This window comes from Paramisgurnus dabryanus, chromosome 15, assembly GCF_030506205.2.
Source record: "Paramisgurnus dabryanus chromosome 15, PD_genome_1.1, whole genome shotgun sequence".
Classification (NCBI taxonomy): domain Eukaryota; kingdom Metazoa; phylum Chordata; class Actinopteri; order Cypriniformes; family Cobitidae; genus Paramisgurnus; species Paramisgurnus dabryanus.
The window spans coordinates 29,934,948-29,956,271 of record NC_133351.1 but is presented as its reverse complement, the minus strand read 5'-3'; the positions used below and the strand labels follow the sequence as shown (position 1 = coordinate 29,956,271).

The 21,324-nt window shown below is 35.3% G+C and overlaps 2 protein-coding genes across 3 annotated transcripts in view; one reads left to right on the top strand and one right to left on the bottom strand.

Moving 5' to 3' along the window:
* The window catches only part of enox1 (ecto-NOX disulfide-thiol exchanger 1), a 158,448-nt gene extending 153,063 nt beyond the window's left edge, over window positions 1-5,385 (bottom strand). For both annotated transcript variants that reach the window (XM_065293016.2, XM_065293015.2), the window contains exon 1: window positions 5,208-5,385. The gene's annotated coding sequence lies outside the window, so the exon portion shown is untranslated. The remainder of the gene's footprint in view (window positions 1-5,207) is intronic.
* Window positions 5,386-7,485: 2,100 nt separating this feature from the next.
* Window positions 7,486-12,655, top strand: lacc1 (laccase (multicopper oxidoreductase) domain containing 1). Its single transcript, XM_065293014.2, has 5 exons — window positions 7,486-8,316; window positions 8,515-8,693; window positions 8,803-8,968; window positions 11,061-11,286; window positions 11,580-12,655. The coding sequence occupies exons 1-5, from the start codon at window positions 7,800-7,802 to the stop codon at window positions 11,776-11,778; spliced, it is 1,287 nt and encodes a 428-aa protein (XP_065149086.1). The 5' UTR covers window positions 7,486-7,799; the 3' UTR covers window positions 11,779-12,655.
* Window positions 12,656-21,324: the final 8,669 nt, after the last annotated feature.

The window sequence follows — 21,324 nt, the reverse complement described above, 5'->3', positions numbered from 1 at the left end:
TTTTTGTAGGCAAAGTTTTTTTGTGTGTGAATGATAATCTCTTTTGCCACAGGCTGGTAATAGGAAGACAGAGAGTCTGTTTCTTATCTCAAGCACCTTTGTCAGTGAAAAACTAAGCATCCACACCTCTCAAGGAAAAGTAACATAACTAAAGTCCCGTGCACTCCCTCCAGCAAAAAGAAATGATTCCAGCACAGACACCAAAACCTTGACTTTCCAATAGAAAAGGTGCAAAGAATCGTCCATTTTACCACCCAGTTTAACAGCCAAACCCTGTCGCTCTGCAATCAACAACCATCAGGGAAAGGCATGAATTAAATAACACTGTAAAAGCTGCACATGGACAATTAACTTTAGCAGTTAAAATGTGTAATTACAGCAAAAGCTCGTTGAATAGAAGGCAAGTACAGTCATTCACGGTTAATTATTGTAAACAACTCTTTAAAAAGAAAAACAAGTCTTCATTTCCACCCATTGCACAGCATTTAGTAGTTTGATGGTACAGGAGCATTCACGCTGATCACCAAGTGTAAATGTTCTTAAGGACGCATTAAAAAGCAATACAATCAGGAGGTTTGAGACACGTCTGTTCAAGTCTGTTTTGGGAAGACACCTTCGAGTGACCAAGTATATAGGTAAAAATGTGATTAAAGAATGTTGCTATGTATATTTTTAAAGAGATTGAGATGTAATAGTCATGGCCCTCATTCTTTACTAACAGTCATGTTTATGCAATATTAAAGGATTAGTTCATTTTCTTAAAAAAAAAATCCAGATTATTTGTTCAGTCGAGAAGAAATTATGTTTTTTGAGGAAAACATTCCAGGATTTTTCTCATTTTAATGGACTTTAATGGAACCCAACACTTAAAACTTAACTCAACACTTAACAGTTTTTCAACTGAGTTTCAAAGGACTCTAAACGATCCCAAACGAGGTGTAAGGGTCTTATCTAGTGAAACGATTGACATTTTTGACAAGAAAAATAACAAATATGCACTTTTAAACCACAACTTCTCATCTATCTCTGGTCCTGTGATGCGCCAGCACGACCTCACGCAATACGTCATCACGTCAAGAGGTCACGGATGATGTATGCGAAACTACGCCCCAGTGTTTACAAGTGTGGAGAAAGAGGAGCGTTCCGACGTTGTTGTATGTCGAATGATATTAATTAATGTCTTTGTGTCAGTTTATTGTTTAAAATGGTCCGCAAATGTGTGTTTCATGTAACACGTGACCTTTCCACGGCATTAAGCAATTACGTGAGGTTGCACTGGCGCTTCACAGGACCGGAGATAGACGAGAAGTTGTGGTTTAAAAGTGCATATTTTTTTATTTTTCTTGTCAAAAATGTCAATCTAGAGAAGACCCTCATGCCTCGTTTGGGATCGTTTAGAGTCCTTTGAAACTCCATTGAAAAAAACTATTACGTGTTGAGTTAAATGTTAAGTGTTGGTATCCATTAAAGTCCATTAAAATGAAAAAAAATCCTGGAATGTTTTCCTCAAAAAAAATTTTTTTTAAGAAAATTGACTAATGATTTAATATATAATACACTATTACACTGTAAAAAAAGCAGCATGACGTTCAAACAACTTAATTATGAAAGTAAATTCAACCTACTGTTTTAAGTTTTGACTTATGATAAGTTGACATAACTTAGAAAAACAAGTTGAAATTGTTTAACTTAATGTTTAACATAAAATATATGATTATATGACATAGTTTATGTGCATAATTTTGACCCTGTCTGTGATATTCATGCTAAGGTTTTATAATGAAGCATAAAAATTTTAATCATTAATTTTACTTTAATTTCAATCTTTGGCATGATCATAGTCAGTATTAAAAATAGTAAGGTTATATTATAACAGCATGATCTTTACATTACATATAGGATGATATATATATATATATATATATAAAACAGTTAATCATGGTATATCACAAAGACAGTGACATATATATATATATATATATATATATATATATATATATATATATATATATATATATAAAACAGTTAATCATGGTATATCACAAAGACAGTGTCACACTGTAAATAAATACATATTAATGTTTTTTTTATGTACAGTGCACAGTTGTAATACAGAGTATGCACATTCATAAATAACTCTTTGTGTATTTTGTCTATTTCTTGTGTTTTTATATATGCTGTATGAAATATGAAGTACTCTGAGATCCTGAAACCCCACTGGACTCCTAAAAAAGCTCATTCTGATTCTGTTTATTCAGACATCTTAGAGACAGCAAATTGCATATCCTGCTTGCTTTTTTCCATATAACTAAATTATACTTGATTTGATGCCAACCTTTACTTGGGGGCTCATAGAACCCCCTCCACAAGATAATGCAGCTTATATTGGCAACGAACCCATCCCAGAAAAATGGCCCAACATCAAAGGATGCTTTTATATCTGCTGCTTTCAGATGCGATGAGATGCAATGGCTTCACACAGCAAAACTGTGACCAAAGCTATTCTCACATGGCACACTGGGCCAATTACGGGCCTCCTCTTTCATGGGAACCACAATCCTGTGTTAAAATACAGAATGCTACCATTCTAATAATAGACAGCATACTGATATGGCGGCTAGCCAAGAAAAAGCATGCCATATGTCTTTAAGTGAAAGTATGACATAAAGTGTAAGTGTATACTGTAGCAGCAACATATAGTGAATGCATGCCCACAACTAGTGCAATTTTGCATCTACAGCAGAGCTATTATGAATATATCAACCACATGCAGCACAGGGAACAGTTGATTGTAATTTTCTGCAGTCAATCTTTACAATTGATGTTTTATTTGGGCGTTCATGCAGAGCCACCAGTAACAGTTAATGAGAAAGCAGGCCGTAAAAGAAATTGTGCCATATATCTGCAATGTGCCAAGTCAGCTTAATTGGAAGTTGTTTGAAAGATGGAAAAAACGCTATTGGTTTTTGCAAAAATACTGATCAGAAGTGAGAAAACAGAAACTCGTGGAAAGTATTACCGCATTAAAATGCTGTTTCAATAATTGCAGATAATTTCATTGGAGAGGGAAGAAATCAGTAAGGCATTTTTATGTAGTATGACTGCATTTGTAAACAATATAAGTATGTTTCCAGGGCTCTCCTAGGCTTTGTAATGGCTTTCAAATCTAAACTGTAGTATTGGTATAATGCTATTAAATCATCACAAAGAGACGCTTTGTTTTATTGCTTTCATCTGCCATGAAGTCCAAACAGATGGGAATGTTTATATCTGATAACCGTGAATCAAACTCAGTGACCAGTACTGAAAAACATGCAAATCGTTTTATCATGACATAAATATATTTTTATTCAAATCCATGCTAAATAACAGGCCAAGCGTTGATTTAAGTAAGTGTTTTAAATATCATTATTTCTTAACAGCTCTTTTATATTAGGGTTTTTGCCAACGTTGTCTGATTTATGTAAGTTTGGATTTGCTCAATTTTGCACTGACTTTGCTAAGCCATCTGTGCAGAAGAACATACTAGCAATGTTTTTTTGTTTGGTTGGTTTTTTTTATAATACCTGTCAGCATTATTTGAATCTTAAGTCTTTACTGACCCAAAAAGGTAAATCATGTACATACAGAGGACCGTGTTTTATTAAAACAAGGGTCTTTTTACAGATTTACAGCGCAATTTCTTGTTATCTTACAGTAAAGTCAGCCAACAATGTAAGGTTTGAACAATATTGACTTTTGTTTAAATTCTTAACTAAAAGAAATCCAACAACTTAGTTAGTTACACAATTGGGCCATAGCTCTTTTTATTTTAGTTACATTTCGATACATTTTCATAAAAGAGTAACTGTATAATTTAGTTTTATTCTCTCTTTTTTTTTTTTTTTGCTGCTGTTCCTTTAAGACTTCCAATTTGTCCTCTTTATACAAATGAATACATAAAAGTAATTTGATTCCATATGTTAAATGATCTACATACATCTGCACATACTAAAAACCTGCGGGGTTGCTGTCGAGTTCAATATAGTTTTAAACTCTCACCCAAAACAACCTTTTTGCAAAGCCTGCATTACAATGTGATGAAATCACAAAACAATTTGTGATGTGTACCGACTATTAGATCATACTGAAATGATCAAAGAGCTTGTCAAAGCTTGCTTTAAACTAACTTGTCTTTTTCAATATAAGGACGCTTTGAGTAATTCAAGTTAAGCATGCAACAATAAACAAATTTATCCAAAAGATCAAAGAATGATTCATGATATTATGACATCTTTCTAATTAGTAAACTGTATAGTTTGTCATGTAGTCATTGGAAAAAAACTGAAGATTGTAATGAGGCACACAAAAACACGATTCATAACATCGGGTCATATGTTAAAAGACTGTAAAATTCATTTTGGCATAAGATCAGTGTCACAGCTGACATGAAACAAAACGTGCCGTCGCGACGAATAAAAAAATGAAGTAGATATGATACTGAATGAAGTATGTAATCAAACAGATGGCAACTTTTGTTTCTTCAGAATGTGGACCTATAACAAGCTGAACTCTCTCCATGGTGCTGAAGCGGTTGCCCAGGTGACACGTTATCAAGGGCATCAGCCAAGAAGCTGTTTCTACATACAGCAGCAACCATCTGACACCAAACTGTCCGCAAAACAGACGATAAACGCCAATGAATACTTTAGCTCCCAAAGAAAAGCGTATCTGTGACTCTAAGCCTGAGAAACTTAGTTTGTGAACGTCTATCGCTTTAATAACCCGCTTTGAATCTCGTTGTATGCGCTAAGTGATGTCCTTCCTAAGGTTTGTGTTTGCATTTTAGTATTTTTCCCAGTGTGAACTTTGAATCAGCACAATGCAACGTTTAACTTGTGTTAAACAACTGTTTACCGTTCCATTTAAATATTTTATACAGCCTCAACAAGTATTTCAACAAATACAATAATTCAGTCTTATAAGTGACAGGCACGGACCCTATTTAAGTTTGAAAATAGACATATAGGCTACCTATAAAATTGAGGCTTTGTGTAAAATGTGTTGTGCCGACTGTAAATGATATTGATGCTTCGATAGGGGGAAACATTGTGATGGAGCTCAGTCTGATGAAATGAGGAGAATGGAAACTAGCAGGCACTATAAGCCTGGGACGGACTAATGGACCCAATACAGGAAACAGCAACAGATCAAAAGAAGCGACTTACCGTCTTGCATATAGCTTATTCCGAGCCTTAGTGTGATTCGGTATAATCCGGTAAAAAAACGTGAACGGAGCTGAATGGCGAAATGTTGCACGTCGCTGCTCTTCGGTGCTGGTGCATCTGACGGCACAGCTGCTGTTTCCACGCGCTTATTGCGAGAGACTGAGAGGCGCGCGACACGGATCAGCGTGCACGAGACCAAAGCGAACTGCCTTCAGATGAACGAGGTGCAAAACCGCTAAATATATACATAGCCTATAAACCGAGGTGTAAACTGTAGGTAAAATCCGAGACTGGGGAAGAATTAAAATCATGACTGAAAATGTGTTATAAGTTAAAGCATTCAACTTTAAATGTTCATTGCTAAATTAATTTTAGTGAGGAAAATATTAGTATTGATGCATGAATAACATACCACATGCGTCCAACATAACACTGCAAGTTATTTTATTGGCCAAAAAGCGGATTTTAAAAGAAAATTAATTGTACCTATATAATGTTAATAAAGGACATATAAAACAGGCTACTTCCTCACATTTCAATATCAATATTTTCTATTTAATTGCATTCATATGCATACTGAAACGAGTAACCATATAAAATGTACAATATTTAGTATAATTTACCAAGCGTAATCTATAATTCTCACACTGTCTGTAGGCTATCTGTGAGAAATTAACCCTACGTCAGAACACATTCAGTTATATATAAATATCACTGTGCATTTTTAAGATCACATACAGTGCACCATGGCTAATCAGGGTGCAGGCAAAATGATCTGGTAATTGTACTCCCTCTGTTGGCCACAGACACACCGCGATATTTGCAGAATGCTTTAGTTATCAAATGATCATTGCCATTATGATTCGTCATTAAAGTGTCAGGATGTGAAAAACAAGAGATAACTGTTAAATATGTTTAGTCTGGTGAACAACTAAAATTATATTGTTAACTGCATTTATATTTTATATTTACAATAGACTTAGGAAGATGTTTTTTGGATCTAAAACAGCATAGCCTAAAATAATATGCAGCATTTTTGTCAAATCAACACATATTTTATGTAAAATAACATTTTAAAATAACATTTTAAGTGATGTCAACTTTTTTTAAGCCAAAACTTAAAACAGTAAGTTGAATTGATCAATTTTAATTAATTTTGTGCTGCATTTTGTTACAGTGTATTTATGGTAGGCTAGACCTACAGTTGATCAATGTGACCTTCTTACATTTGTTGAAGTATAAACTGATCAAAAAGTACCCCACAAATAGAGCTGCAAGTCTAATAACAGAAAGTGAAAATACCAATTAAAAAATTTTAACATTACAACATATCAAATATGTAACAGCACAAAAATATATTTGTCCTGATATGTAACAATATTAAAAATATTAAAATCTTTATAACGTGTGACAAACTTGCACAATCTGAACTTAATTTTAATACATATGCTTTCACAATGCATATTAATTTAAAGCTGCTTACAGAAACGGCATGCTTTGGTCAGAAAATAAAGTTATATAGCAATGATGGGTTATAATAAAGGTTGAAATGTGTAAAATTTGTTATTTGAGGTCATCCAGGGGGTATAGGGTGGGTGTCAGTTCAATAGCAGTTTCTTTAAATTCTACTTTTATAATAATCCTGCTTAAATGTACTATATGCCAGCATGCTTTTAGTTTGTTATTTTTACTTTTAGGATAGAACAAAAGTCCTAATTTAACACGGGTTTAAACTAAATTAGATATAACTAACAACCACTAGATTAAAAACAAAACTTTACTTAGCCTTGTAAATCAATAAAGCTTGAGTCCTGTTTATTCAGTACCTAGTTTCATATACACGTCATTCTATCCAAATGACAATAATTAATAATCACATAAAGTAATACAAAACATGAACTGTGTTCATGAGGTTTATTAAGTAACTCTGTAAGCCATTTATGTTTCATGCTTTGCATGATGCTGTTATTTTATAGTTTTATTATGTAGAGACAAAGACTTGTTAATGTTCATTTAACTTCGAACAAACTGTTGCCAGTAAATAACATACATTTAATTCTACAGTAAGTTCTGGCAAACAGCTGCATAACTACAGCAACTACAGCAATTTTTTTACAGCGTACTTTCCTAAACTGTAATTCACTGTCCTTTAACTTCAGTCTACAGACCTTTGTAGCTACTGTATGAGAAAGTAAAGTTCATGAGGAAATGTGTTTATTTCTAATCTGATATTTTGCAAATAATTAAGTGATCCGTGTAGCCACAAACGGGAAATTCTGCAAAGGACGTGCAATGTCACATGATTTACTACTGTATGCTGCATGAGAAATAAATCTGTCTGCAACACCTTGAAGGAAGTGTGCACGCGATACGCAGCTTGTCTGGTGAGGAGTTTCCACTGAGGGCGGTCCCACGCTCTTTTCAGGAAGTAATGCTATAGAGGAAATTTTATTTGCGTTGTATATACAAATAAGGTTCCTCGTCTTGCGAACTTATATTCTGGTATGAATTCATTCTCACAGATCATCTGTCCTAAACAAGGCGACCTACTGTACACTTAACGCGGGTGCGCGTATTAACGCGAGCGCAGAGATGGGCACCGTTACACTTGTGGATCTTACGCATGTAAGCTGTTCAGAATACAGTATTTGTCTGAAGAAGCGCATTAGCAAGTTCTGTGCAAATATTGAGACTCAGCAGCATATCTTCATCATAGTCCAACATGTGGAGAAATCAATGGAGACGGACAGAAACACCATGCTGGAGGAGATGTTTGTGGGTTTACACGAAGCTCCACAGTTTCTGTGCGAAAGCTCTCTTTGTGCCTCGCTGTACTCATTTAAACAGACTATAGACAGAGATGATATTGCTGGTGTTAAGATCGTGACTTCAACCCACGGAAGAGAAATATTTGAGGTCTACCGGGAGCTCCTCTTCACCTCGGCGTATAATTTTGAATACATCATCATGTTTGACGATCTGTCCTGTCCACTGAGTGAACCCACAGTCACCAAAACTGCTGATGTTGAACGTGAGGTTAACGCGTTTTTACAGCACCTACCAGCGGTCAAGGGAGATATTACAATTCTTAGATCATCTTTAATTTCAGGTTGGTGATATTTATTTTGATTCGTTTACTATTAGCATATTCTACAATGTGGAAAATATTAATAATGAATATGTGGACGTGTCCAAACCGTTATTGGTACTCCAAATGATTTCAGAACTATACAGTACACAATATATTCAGTCCAGCCAGGTTATTTGCCATCCTGAAAGTCTATCTGTCTATTCTTCTCTTTCAAAGATTGTTTCGCTCATGGCTTCACAACTCGTACCGGTGGTATTTCTTACATCAGCACGCTGAGCTCACTAAACCTTTTCTGCAATCCTCTGCGCAAAGACTCCAAAGCTGTTGTGTCTGAAAATCGCCGCCGCCTTGGCCAACAGGCTGGATTTCAACCTCATCAGTTTAACCTCATAAAGGTATTGTCAGCACTTGGTTATAAAACACACACATATACCACTACACATACAAATCTGCATTAAAAACTTTTTTATTGTTTATATATATATTTTATTATTATTATTTTAGTGCAATCATGCAAGTGATGTGTGGGTGATGGGCAAACCAGCACCCGACAGTTACGATGGAATGGTGACCAACCAAGCAGGCGTTGTCATAGCAGCACCAGGTGCTGACTGCATCCCACTGCTGTTCACTGACCCTGTAGCAAAGGCAATTGGAGTAGCACATGCAGGTGAGTCGTCACGTCTGACAAATGGGAAATTCACAAAGAAATTTTCAGGTCAGGATTTCATGTTTTACATGTTTGTGTATGTGGGTGATTGTCAACACTGTAACTTCACATGGTACTCTGTAACAGAGTTGAATAGTAACAGAATTGTCATTGACTAATTTGGACATCAGGAAAACGTGATTTTCACCTATACAAGACACTTTTACAGAAGGTATTAAATTGTTATTACCTTTAACATCTCGTGATCCATAAGACAGTAAGTTCGCAATTATTAAAATAATTAAACATATCCATTTGAAAAAGCAGAAAAAATTATGACTTTGGACACCAAATGTACCTGTAGATATGTAATAACCGACATACAGTACATCCAAACATTATTTTATGCATAAAAACATTTATTGGAACTTTTTTTGCTTTAAAGCTGTTTAAAGGTGCAGTGTGCATTTTTTAGAAGGATCTCTTCACATAAATGCAAACTATTAAACAAAACTATATGATCAGGGGTGTATAAAGACCTTTCATAATGAACTGTTAAGTTTTCATTACCTTAGAATGAGATGTTTTTATCTACATACACCGAGGGTCCCCTTACATGGAAGTTGCCATTTTGTGCCGCCATGTTTCTACAGAAGCCCTTAAAGTCGCCATGAAACGGAAGTAGCGATTGCCTTATTTTCCCCGTGGTGACGTATATCCGAATGAAACGGCTTTTGAGATGAAATAAGGCAGGGCTGGATTTGAATTTGTCCATCGAGATCTGATTGGATCGTTTGAAGTTGGGTCGTGTTGCTAATTGCTAATCACTGCGATCTTCTCCCGGACCCCGCCCACCTGCCATACTTTTGACCGGAAGTGAAGAGAGATCGTTTTGAGGAGGGGAGGAGATTTGCATTTTTGATTAAAGATTATGAGCACACACGAATTTTTAAAAAATAATGAAGCTCACAGATAAGTCATTTGTTAATAATACCACACTATTAAAAATACATATATAGTTTTTCATTTCAATTTCATTGCGACTTTAACAGACAAACTTTTTTACTAAGTTGTCTCCAACAATGACATGTTTGTTCGGTGGCGGTTACCGTAGCTTCTCTATGCTTTTCAAAAGCGAGGGGTGAGCAGTGGACTGAGCCGTTGGTTGCAAATGCGCAACCTCACCACTAGATGCCGCGTGTAATTTACACACTGCGCCTTTAATGGTCATGTAAAGATGTAAAATTATGATGTAAATGTAAATGATCAATTCAATATATCATCAGCTCTCTGTAAAATTTGGGATTTTTCTGAAATCATTAGACTACAAATTAGTCTTTATCAGCGTTGTTATATTCAAAGACAAGAGATATAACAAGTAGGTGCAGTGGTATGAATGAAAAAAAGTACAATGCTCAATATGCCTGCTTTAAAAAGGGAAGTGTCTGACAGTAAAAAGAGACAAATGTCATTTGATAAGGAGCCCCTCCAACACAGCTTTGTTCATTTTTAACAAGTGTCGTGAAATATTTTGCCAACTTTTGAAGCACATTTGATGTTAAATTGTTGTGAAGAAATATGTTGTTTATTGTGACCTAAGCACAATTTATCAGATCACTGTCTTTTAGTAGATAGGACTTGTACACTCTCAATAAAAAAGTACAAGTTGTCACGTGGGTGGTACCTTTTTAAAAAGTACACTTTTGTACCTACAAGGTGCGTACTTGTACCTCAAAGGTACACATTGGTACCTTAGATACTAAAAGTACATATTGGTATCTCAAAGGAACATATCTAAACCAAAAAAGGTACCATCCCATCATTTGATGTATGATCAAAATGCTTTGAGACATTATAAATATGGTCACAATATAAACTGACTTTCTTTTTAAGAGATGGTGTAATGACTGTGTTTACATAATCTTTTGATTTTGCAAAAATCCTTAGACATTAAAAATTGTAATAATACAACTCCAGAGAGAAATGTTAGGGACATGTCAGCACTTTTATGTTTCTGCGTGTTAATCTCTTTACACAATACATGGAAATGATGATGATGTACAGCTCATGCATAAAGTATAGTTGTTTATCAAGTATTTCTTGTCTGCCTCAGGCTGGAAGGGTACCCTCATGGGAATTGCCATGGCAACAGTGAATGCAATGGTGTCAGAGTTTGGCAGTCGACCTGCAAACATTGTATGTGTGATGGGGCCTTCTGTGGGACCGTGCTGCTTTACTCTGGAGCAAGATTCAGCCAGAGAGTTTCATGCCATACATCCAGATTGTGTCAGACATATGGAGTCACCTAGACCTTATGTTGATATCAGACTTGCAACCAGGTAAACACAAAAGAGCAACCAATAAAAGTCTGCTTTGACTTTAACAATACACTCGAGACTCATTTTATTGATCCCTCATAAAATACCATTGTCCTCTGAGGAAATAGCGTGACCTTACACCGTACTCACAATAATGAAAAACGCTATGAGGGGTAATACATTACGTAAGGGGTTATGCATTTCATTGACCAGAGGAAATTAAGAAATTAGAACTCCATATGTATACAGACATATTTTCATTGGTTCAGAAAAGCTGGCATTTATTAAAATGCCAATCGTGTTTTCTTTCCTAGAATTCTGCTGGAGAGAGGTGGGATAAAACGCGAAAACATTGAGAACATCAAGATCCAAAATGAAACCGATTCTACAATTTGCACTTCCTGTCGTCCTGAACTTTTCTTCTCCCACGTAAGGGATGGAATCAACTTTGGGACACAGATTGTATATGCATGGATCAAAGAGTCTCATGATACACAAGAATCAAATCAGTAATGCATTGGGTGAAATGTGCAATAATCACAAACAACTGGAAAGCTTGAAAAGTCAAGAGGGTTTATTGTGAGATCCGTTTTGAAAGCTGCTCATTAAAATCTCAATAAAATAATTTTTCATTAATATATGTCAGTATGAAAACAATTCGTGGTTTTATTAATTATAATATGTTTGTATATAAGCCCATATGTTAAAAATTTGTGAAGTACTGTAAGTAGATTATTACCATGAATGTGCGCTAGAGGGAGCTAGAAGATCTATAGAAAAACATCAAATGTTATTAAACTACAAAAGCTTGTTTTTTTTCCAAATGTTTTTAATAAACTTTTGTATGTATGTGTGTCATAATCAAATAAAACCTACATTTTTGTGAATTCCTTTCCTTTGTAAGATTATTCACCTTCGTATTTGCCTCATAATGTGGGTGAGATAGCAGAAGCAGACACCAGAGGGCGCGTCGCGTGTATTACATAAGGCTTCTCGTGCTTGTTTGTTTAGTGAGAGATACCGATTGTGATTGTTGGCTTGTTTTCAGGAGCCCTTCAACAGCATCATAAACAGACTCCATTAACACTCATGCAATGTCACAAAAACATTTCTTATCGCTTGCTGTTGAAAAGGCTGCGGCATTGCCTGTCAAGTCATTTAAAGAGGATAGTAATGTGAAAGTGTAATGTCAGGTTATGACCCATACTGAAGAAAGACAACCTCTGTCAAGCTCTATTGATAATACACAATAAGCAGAAACATGCATGTGTGCCTCTGTATTATTTGCAGATGGTAAAACCATTCATTACCACAATTATGAGATTGTGATATGTAATTTATTTTGGGTTAAAAGTCTGATCTAGTGTAGATGAGGTACTGGCCTAGAAGAGATATGTCACACATGACGAATGTACTTACTAATAATCACATGCAATACAGTGCATATTGGGAACTTACCCTATACATTTCTTAGGTTTATTCACATTTCTTATTTTGGTAGCATAGTTTTATCTCTCTGGCCTTTGATAAGTATCAATTGCTTCTGTGATTTTAATTTTCAGTGTTCCTGTAGCTTAGATGGCAGACCATTGGGTTAGCAGTACAAAGGTTGTGGGTTTGATTCCCAGGGAACATTTAAAATGTACCGCAACATGCTTTGGATAAAAGTGTCCGCCAAATGCATATGGTGAATAGCCCTAATGTGGGATTTTGTGAAATGTGCTTCCTGTTTGATGATTGCTCCACCCTTATATATAACTGGACATTTGAAAGGTCATATGACTTTTTATTTTTGTGATGCCATAGTTTCACTGGCATTTATGCATTTTGGGGTATAGAAACACCAGACCTTTGGTGTCCCATTTTAGGGCAATTCATCCTAAAATGTAATACACAGCTCAATACTTGACTCATTTTGTGATGTATTTGTGTAATGTTTGATAGACGATATAATTTAAGGTTCTCAGTCATGTGATTTCTTACATTGCTCTGCTGGTTTTGTATCTCTTATGTTGTAGATCTTTTTGTCTCAGATAATAAAATGTATGAATATTTTATATCTATTTCTGTACTTATTTATTTTATAATTGGCTATAGAACAGGGTAATGCACAGTCGGCCGGCCATTATTACAACATTAACTAATTTCCGCTGCTTCGCATTAGAAGCCTGATGGCCCTGGTGGGTTTTTTTTTTTCAGTTGTTATGTGTTAGATGATTATGTTTAACTTATCTGTTAGTACATTTCAACATGGTATGATTACCAAAGAACCATATCAGTAAAAAAAAAGATTGGTTAGTTTTACTCAATATTAAACAATATTATTTTAGACATTATTAAGATTTGTTTACTTTGTGCCCTTGATGAAAGTATGACTATGCACCATAAGAAGAGACCATAAATATAGTTAAGCATATGTTAGGTTGGTGTATATTTACTGTATAAGTTTGGAATGCTTGGCTATTTAAATGATGGGTTTCTCACATTTTTCACCATACCTGTGCCTAAAGCTGGGATAAGAGATTAAAAGTGCAGGTCAAAGTATGTGGAACATAATATAAATGATCCCTGATCACTTAGTTGCAAAGCTGTACTTTTTGAAAGGGTACAGTCCCAGTTATACCTTTTTCTGACGGTGTACAAAAGTTGTCACTGGGACCGTACCCTTTAAAAAGGTCCTAATATAAAATAGTACACTCTCAGATACAAAAGCTGTCACTGGTGGTTCTCTTTCAAAAAGTACTAAAAGAGTGCATTTTAGTACCTCAAAGGAACATACTGGTTCCAAATCTATACATATGCTCTTAGAAAGGTTCTTCACATGCCACAGAAGAACCATATTTGGTTCCTTAAACAATAATTTAGTCAAAGGTTCTTAGAAGAACCGTTTCTTTTAAATAATCTAAAGAACATTTTTTCACTAAAAAGAGAAACAGAAAGGTTTTTGGATGTTAAAGGTTCTATGTGGAACCATTTGGACAAATTTGGCTCTTCTATGCCATCATGAAGTGCCTTTATTTTTAAGAGGGTATCTGTGCCTGAATGCACATATTAGTACTTCAGAGGTACATATTAGTATCTCAAAGGTATATATTGGTACCAAATGTATATATATTTGAACCTAATGGTATATGCTACATTGCAAAAAAAATGACTTTCTTACTTAGTATTTTTTTCTTGTTTTCAGTACAAATATCTAAAAATTCTTAAATAAAGATGTATTTTCTTGATGACCAAAATGACCTAAGAAAACATATACAGTTTTTAGACAAAAAATATATATATCTCATTTAAGTGAATCTGTGCATAAAACATGCAAAATATCTGCCAATGGGGTAAGATTTTGTTTTAAATAAAAAAACTTTTTTCCTTAAACATAATTCAATAAAAAGTTTGCTTATTTTAAGAACAAATTTGCTTAAATTTGATTTTTTTTTACAAATTTTCCTAGGCCAGAATTTCTAGATATTTGTACTGAAAACAAGACAAAAATTCTAAGTAAGAAAGTCATTTTTTTTTTTTTTGCAGTGTACATGTTTTAAATGGTACTGCCCCAGTGACAGCTGGGGTACATATTTTGACAATTGTTTCTAAATGTCATGTTTGTGGTTTGTAATTTTAAAATATGTGTTCTGCACGTTGAGTAATCCTATGTGCATCACGTGTCTTCTTAAAATAAGTGCCTGCTGCAGACGCTTCTAAAGGGTTTTTGAAAAAGAAACGCTTGCGTTTGTTCAGATACTCACATAATCTCATGTGTAATCAGAGTTTACTGTTAAGGGAGTATCTTGCGTGTATCTTGCGTCTTTGAACGTTAGAGTCTCTTTTATCATAAACGGTTTTGACGCGTGTGCAGCAGGCACTTATTTTGACAAAACATGTGATTGCACATGGGTCACATGACGCAACAAACACATATTTTGAAAACACAAGCAACACACACCACACTCCGAAAACTTATTTTGAATTAGCGCCCCCTCGAATGAGCAGCCACAAGCTGCCACTTCTATATGGAGATAAACCTCACATTATTAAAATGCATTTAATGTGTCCTTTTATATCTTTTATTCTTTGACAAAAACAAAAACCTATATGTGGATGTGGCAGTGACTAGAACATGATAACTGCAGAGTCACTATTCAGTTTAATGTAAACACTTTCTGTTCCACAAAATAACCAGCACAAGATGTTTGATTTATGACTTCCCGTCATGGCTCGGTTAACTCATGAAACTACTTGACACAGATCCACAGAACTCAGGAAACTCTCTGACTCTCTAAACTCCAATGAACTACTTGTGCAGATTTATAAACAAACATTAACAAGTTAGATTTTCGGGAACTGGATTTGTGGATAACTGCAAAGCCTAATGGTACTGGAGGGCTCATCAGCGAGCCAGACACACAAGTCTTGGTGTAAATCACTTCTGCTAGTCTGACAATGAATTCTGTTATGATTTAGGATTTCAGCAAAACAAGTAAGGGATAATCCACGGCTAGCCATGCATTAAAGGGTTTTAATGCATGACGTAGAGGCGAAGTCAATTGATATTTGACATCTATAAACAATAATTTATACGAAATATAATTATATGGTCTTGACATACATTATCTGTTGCTTTAGTTTAATATAAACTACTCATTTGGTTTATTTGATTGTGACAGTCCCTCTATCACCAATCACAAATCATCACTTTACGCTTCTCTTTCTCAGTGGATAAACTGAATCAAAGCTGCTGTTATCTGCAGTTATACATTTTACAGAGACCAGTAGCCTATTCATTAGATTTTAAGAACTTTTTTTGGCACTTTTATCAGAAGGAAAGCATAATAGAAGTGTATAAAATAATAGTAAAGACTCTAATCTCAGGCATTTAAACTCAGTAAAAGCTTTTATTTCAATTTAATTTCTAAAATATGATTTGTATTGTGAACCATTTTAATGCAGTCTTTTCCAACTATTTAACACAGAAATAGCTAAAATCCACACTATTATCAATTGGCAAATGGTTAGGACTTATATAAAAAATTATTACCACAAACCCCCACCCCCCAAAAAAAATCTCACTCCAAGCTGAACTCAGAAGTTGGCAGCTCTGCAGACTTTTAAAAGCCTTAAGATCAGCACCAGTGTATGGGGATATCCCGTTTACCACATAGTGGTACAATTCATGCGGGCTGAAGTCGGGCAGACTCGGCGTTTAATGAGGTCCGTAAAAATTGAAAATTGAAGGAGGAAGAAGGTAAGTGTCGGTATCCAGTCCCGCTATCTCTAACTACTCTAAATAGCGCTTTTTGTGAGGACCTACCAAATGCCCTACCTCGACCGATAACGGCACAACAACTTCCTTAATATAAGAAGCCATGTATTTTAGTGTAATATATATTTAAACTGTTTAAAACTAATCAAAAATCCCGCTCGTCTATTACTAATCAACCTAGTGCGTCAGTGATTTTTCCATCCAGCATGGCGTCGTCACGTGGTCTAGGTCACGTGTTTGCAAAGGGTCTATAGCTAACTTAATGATTCTTTAATTGATTTATTAAAATAATTTATGAATGACAGGCAACACTGACAGTGACAAGGCAATTTTTATTTGAACTAATCATGTCATTTATTTATGTAAAGTGTGAAATAAAACTGGCGCACTTTAAAGAGAGACGCACTTACGTCTCTCTCTCTCTCTCTCTCTCTCTCTCTCTCTCTCTCTCTCTCTCTCTCTCTCTCTCTCTCTCTCTCTCTCTCTCTCTCTGTCTCTCTCGCTCTCTCTGCAATTGTAACTGTGTTACTATGGTTACCAATGTTTATAGAAGCGGATTCATTTCTAACTGTAATCAAACTGACTGGAACTACCTGTGCATTAAACAGTTTTAATGCACACCTTGCAGCCAATCAGAATCGAGTATTTAAACAGACCATGGTATAACAGAAGTATGATGGACACGTTATTTAACATGTGGCTTTTAAAAGCTTTCAAAATACATGCACCTTTGTTTTTGTTATGGACAAAATATCACGTCCTCATTACCAGCATCCCTTATCTGCACAAAGACCTGGCATGCAACAGTTTGTTTGTTTATTTACAGCAGTGTTTCACTGGAAACAGGCTTCCTGGCTTTTCTAAGTATTGAAGATATTAGGTTGCATTGATTTCAATCTTTGACATGAACTTACTCAATATATATTATTAAAGATATCAAAGTTATATTTTCACAGATTATTTTTAACGTTATGTAAGAAGATTTTATATTTTATAAAATTAACAGTAAGTCACCTGGTTGCCTTAACATTTTGAGTTCATTCAGCTTAAAAATATTAGTTGGCACAACAAAAACTTTTTAGTCACATTTATTGTCCCATATACGGGACACCTAAGTTTACTTCAATATTGTTCAGGTAAATGTTAATCTATCACTACAAACTATATATTGTTGGAAAGGTCTAAGCCTCTAGAATAGACATTTTGACAGTGTTTTATAAAATAAATTATGTAGGGAGAGTAATTGATTCATTTATGAAGGGAGTGCGCCTCAAAACATTTATATCCTGCTAAATGTCACTTTCTCGCCAGCGGGGCGCCTACGTTTACTTCAGTGTTTTCCATGTAAATTCTTCTCCAATCCTGACAAACTATATATCATTTGATATATTTGTCATCAGAATTTTGGGAAAGGAATGACATAGTGAGAGCCATTTTCTAAAATGCCACAGGTCCACAGGTGGGCCCATGTTGTTATTATATATTGGTTACACGAATACCCTATCTAAACCTAAAATATCTTGACAAACTATATATCATTGGAAAGCTCTAAGAGTGTAGTTTTCATATTTTATCACCATTTTGGAGAAATTATGAGAGAGTGAAAGTCAGTTCCTAAAATGTCACCGGGCCACAGGTGAACCCAGTTTGTTTTAACATATGTATAGCACTAATATCCTATTCCAAACCTAAACAATTTTGTCAAACTATATATCATTGGAAAGCTCTAAGAGTGTAGTTATCATATATCTTTACCATTTTGAGAAAAAAATTACGTCGTGATAGTCAGTTTCAAAAAGGTCACAGGCCCACATGTAGGCCCAATATGTTTTTACATTTTTCTAACACTAAACCCCCACCCTAAACCCCAAAATCTTGATAAACTATATATCACTGGAAAGCTCTCAGAATGTAGTTTTCATATGTCAAAGTCATCTGATAATAGAAATAATTTAGTGACAGTTGTTTGTTACATGCCACCCCCCCCCCCATAGGAATGCATATTAATTTTCTATATTCATAACACTATATCCTAGTATAAATCCTCAAATATTTTGACAAACTATATATCATTGGAAAGCTCTTAGAATGTAGTTTTCATATTTCAAAATGTTTTAGCAGTAATAATAATGCAGTGACAGTAATTGATTCATTTATGACAAGAGTATGCAGCAAACCGTTGACACCTACTGGCCGTTGTTGGTAAAACCACTAAAACTGTGACACAAACCTCATTTTTTGTGATTTTAACTTGAAATTTGGATCACAACTCCTTGAGACATATGGCTTCATGTTTACATTATAACTTTTTTGAGAAATTAACCTTTTTATATTTTTTTTAATAAAAGTAATATTTCATTGGATTATTGTTATAATATTTTATAATTATAATTGTATAATTCAGTCAAAAACCTTTAATTGTCTTCTTTAAAACAAGATAAAGATTAGGCTTCTAGACCAAAAAATGCCAGAGTTATATTCATTTGAAGATGCACTTCAATTTTTCACCCCCCCCCCCCACTCTAAAGGATAGGATGACGCTTTAAGGGCGATTTATAGCAGCGATTTATAGCAGCGACGGCGTAGGTTCCGCGTCGGTTTTCATTTATACTTGTGCGTATACACGCGAAACCGCTGGTTGGCAGTAATCACGCGTGTAACCACAGTAGCAGCAGAAGTCGTCACAGAAGAAGAAGCTAAGCAAGTTAACCCACAAACGAAGAAGAAATAGCAACTTGTTGTGTATAATTTGAGAAGACCAGCAATGATGGAAGTAAATAAACAGCGACTTATGTTTCAGTTTGAGTTAAATCACTCCTCAACTTGGCTCATCTTTGTTTTCACCGTCTCAAACGGAAATACCTATGACGCAGTTTTTTTTACCTGACGGGAGGGGTTCTGGTGGACCAATCACAGCGCTTAAGGTCCGCGTAGAGCCGACGCGCTGTTAGAAATTTTGTGAGGTGCGCGTCAGGCTACGCAGAGCTATGCACAGGCTACGGATAGCCTACGCCGTAGCTACGCCGTAGGACCTACGCACGACTATAAATCGCCCTTAAGAGGTTACATGAATTCAAAATTTTAAGGAAATCAGGTGACTTACTTTTTAAAGTTGAACCAACAAATCTGTTTTATTTGTACAAAAAGAGCATATTACTGCCCCAGTGATTGGGACATTTTAAATATCCATTAAACTATTTCCGGGTTAAAACTAAAAATTCGGTCTCAGACTTTTGGTATATTATATCCAGTATCAGCTTTCAGATGAATTCTTTCTTCTATGTGTTTTAAATCTTCTTATACAAGTGTGCCAACAACTTTTCAACCCCATCATTCACTTTCTTTGTATAAACATGATTGTTTACATCAGCTGTCTGCTCAAGCATCATAAATCCTGTCTATGTCAACAGATAAGAAAAAAATAACTTTTCAAGCAGCTCAGATGTCACAGATTTTATTTCAAGTAACAACATCTCTGAATGTTGCAAAGGCAATGACATAGGCTACTGCCTTAAAGAAATTTTAATATCTAAACATTATCCACAGCTTGAGACAGAAGCTTATTTATGTTTCATGAGCCACACACCCCCACCCCTCATCACCCGCTCCTTCCTCATCTTGAAAGTGGGCAGCTTGGTTTGCTTTGTCACGATTACACTGTGGATATGAAAACAGTGCAATTCTCAGGACAGCGCTCAAGTAAATACGGGCGTGGACGTGTCTTGGTGTCATTATCTGTTCATTTGTTTGCTGAATAATGTCTGTACACAGACGTCCTAAATAATGGAATTGATTTTGTTGTGTTTAAGACAGTGATAATAATGATTCACACAGCAGTGGTTCCCAAACTTTTTTAATCTGCAACCCACTTAGACAGGAATTATATATCTCATGGCCCACCAAAATATTTTTTTATAAAATATGCAGAAAAAATATATATACAATACGATGTAATGATACATGCAATAGGATTACTCCATTTTCATAAAAAAAATCTGCGTCCAAAATCTCATACTCTCTTATGTACGTACTTATTTTAAATGAGTAAATACTTAACAAGCTCTATGAATGTGTGTAGTATGGTGACATCCAGACATATTACATTCATCATGTTATCATTGTCATGTGACCTATCAGCGTCAGTTGCATCACGCCATCTTCATTCTCAAATCCTCTCCCATTGTCTCATGGGATAGTAAAATGTCCATTAAATGCACACCTCTTAATCCAGTCAGAGGAAGTAGCCTATGGCATCCTGGTACTTCACTTACTCTTTTGTAGTTACTGTAAATTCAAACATACTTTTTTGTCACATACTGTTTCTTGCCTACTATACAGTAGGAAAGTATGCGGTTTTAGATGCAGCCAATTACATAAAGTAACCTGCAATAAGTGGCGGCTCATGACTGCTCATCCGAGGGGTGCTAATTCAAAATATGTGTTCGGAGTGTCATGTGTGTTGCTTGTGTTTTCAAAATATGTGTTTGTTGCGTCATTTGAACTATGTGCATTACTTGTCTTGTCAAAATAAGTGCCTGCTGCACACGCGTCAAAACCGTTTATGATAAAAGAGACTCTCACGTTCACAAAATACACGCAAGACACTCATTTAACAGTAAACTCTGATTACGGTATGAAATGAATCGAGTATCTGGCAAACGCGAGCGTCTCTTTTATCATAAACCCTTTAGACGCATCTGCAGCAGGCACTTATTTTGACAAGACACGTGATGCACAGGTTCACCCAAAGCACCGAACACATATTGAAATTATGGCCGCCACTGCCTGCAATTACTTGT

What these genes read in the sequence shown, in the direction of transcription:
- lacc1 (XM_065293014.2), top strand. Translation starts at nt 7,800, where the DNA reads ATGGGCACCGTTACACTTGTGGATCTTACGCATGTAAGCTGTTCAGAA. An exon ending in ATCAGTTTAACCTCATAAAG is followed by an intron (nt 8,694 to 8,802) that starts GTATTGTCAGCA and finishes TTATTATTTTAG; the next exon opens with TGCAATCATGCAAGTGATGT. An exon ending in AATTGGAGTAGCACATGCAG is followed by an intron (nt 8,969 to 11,060) that starts GTGAGTCGTCAC and finishes TGTCTGCCTCAG; the next exon opens with GCTGGAAGGGTACCCTCATG.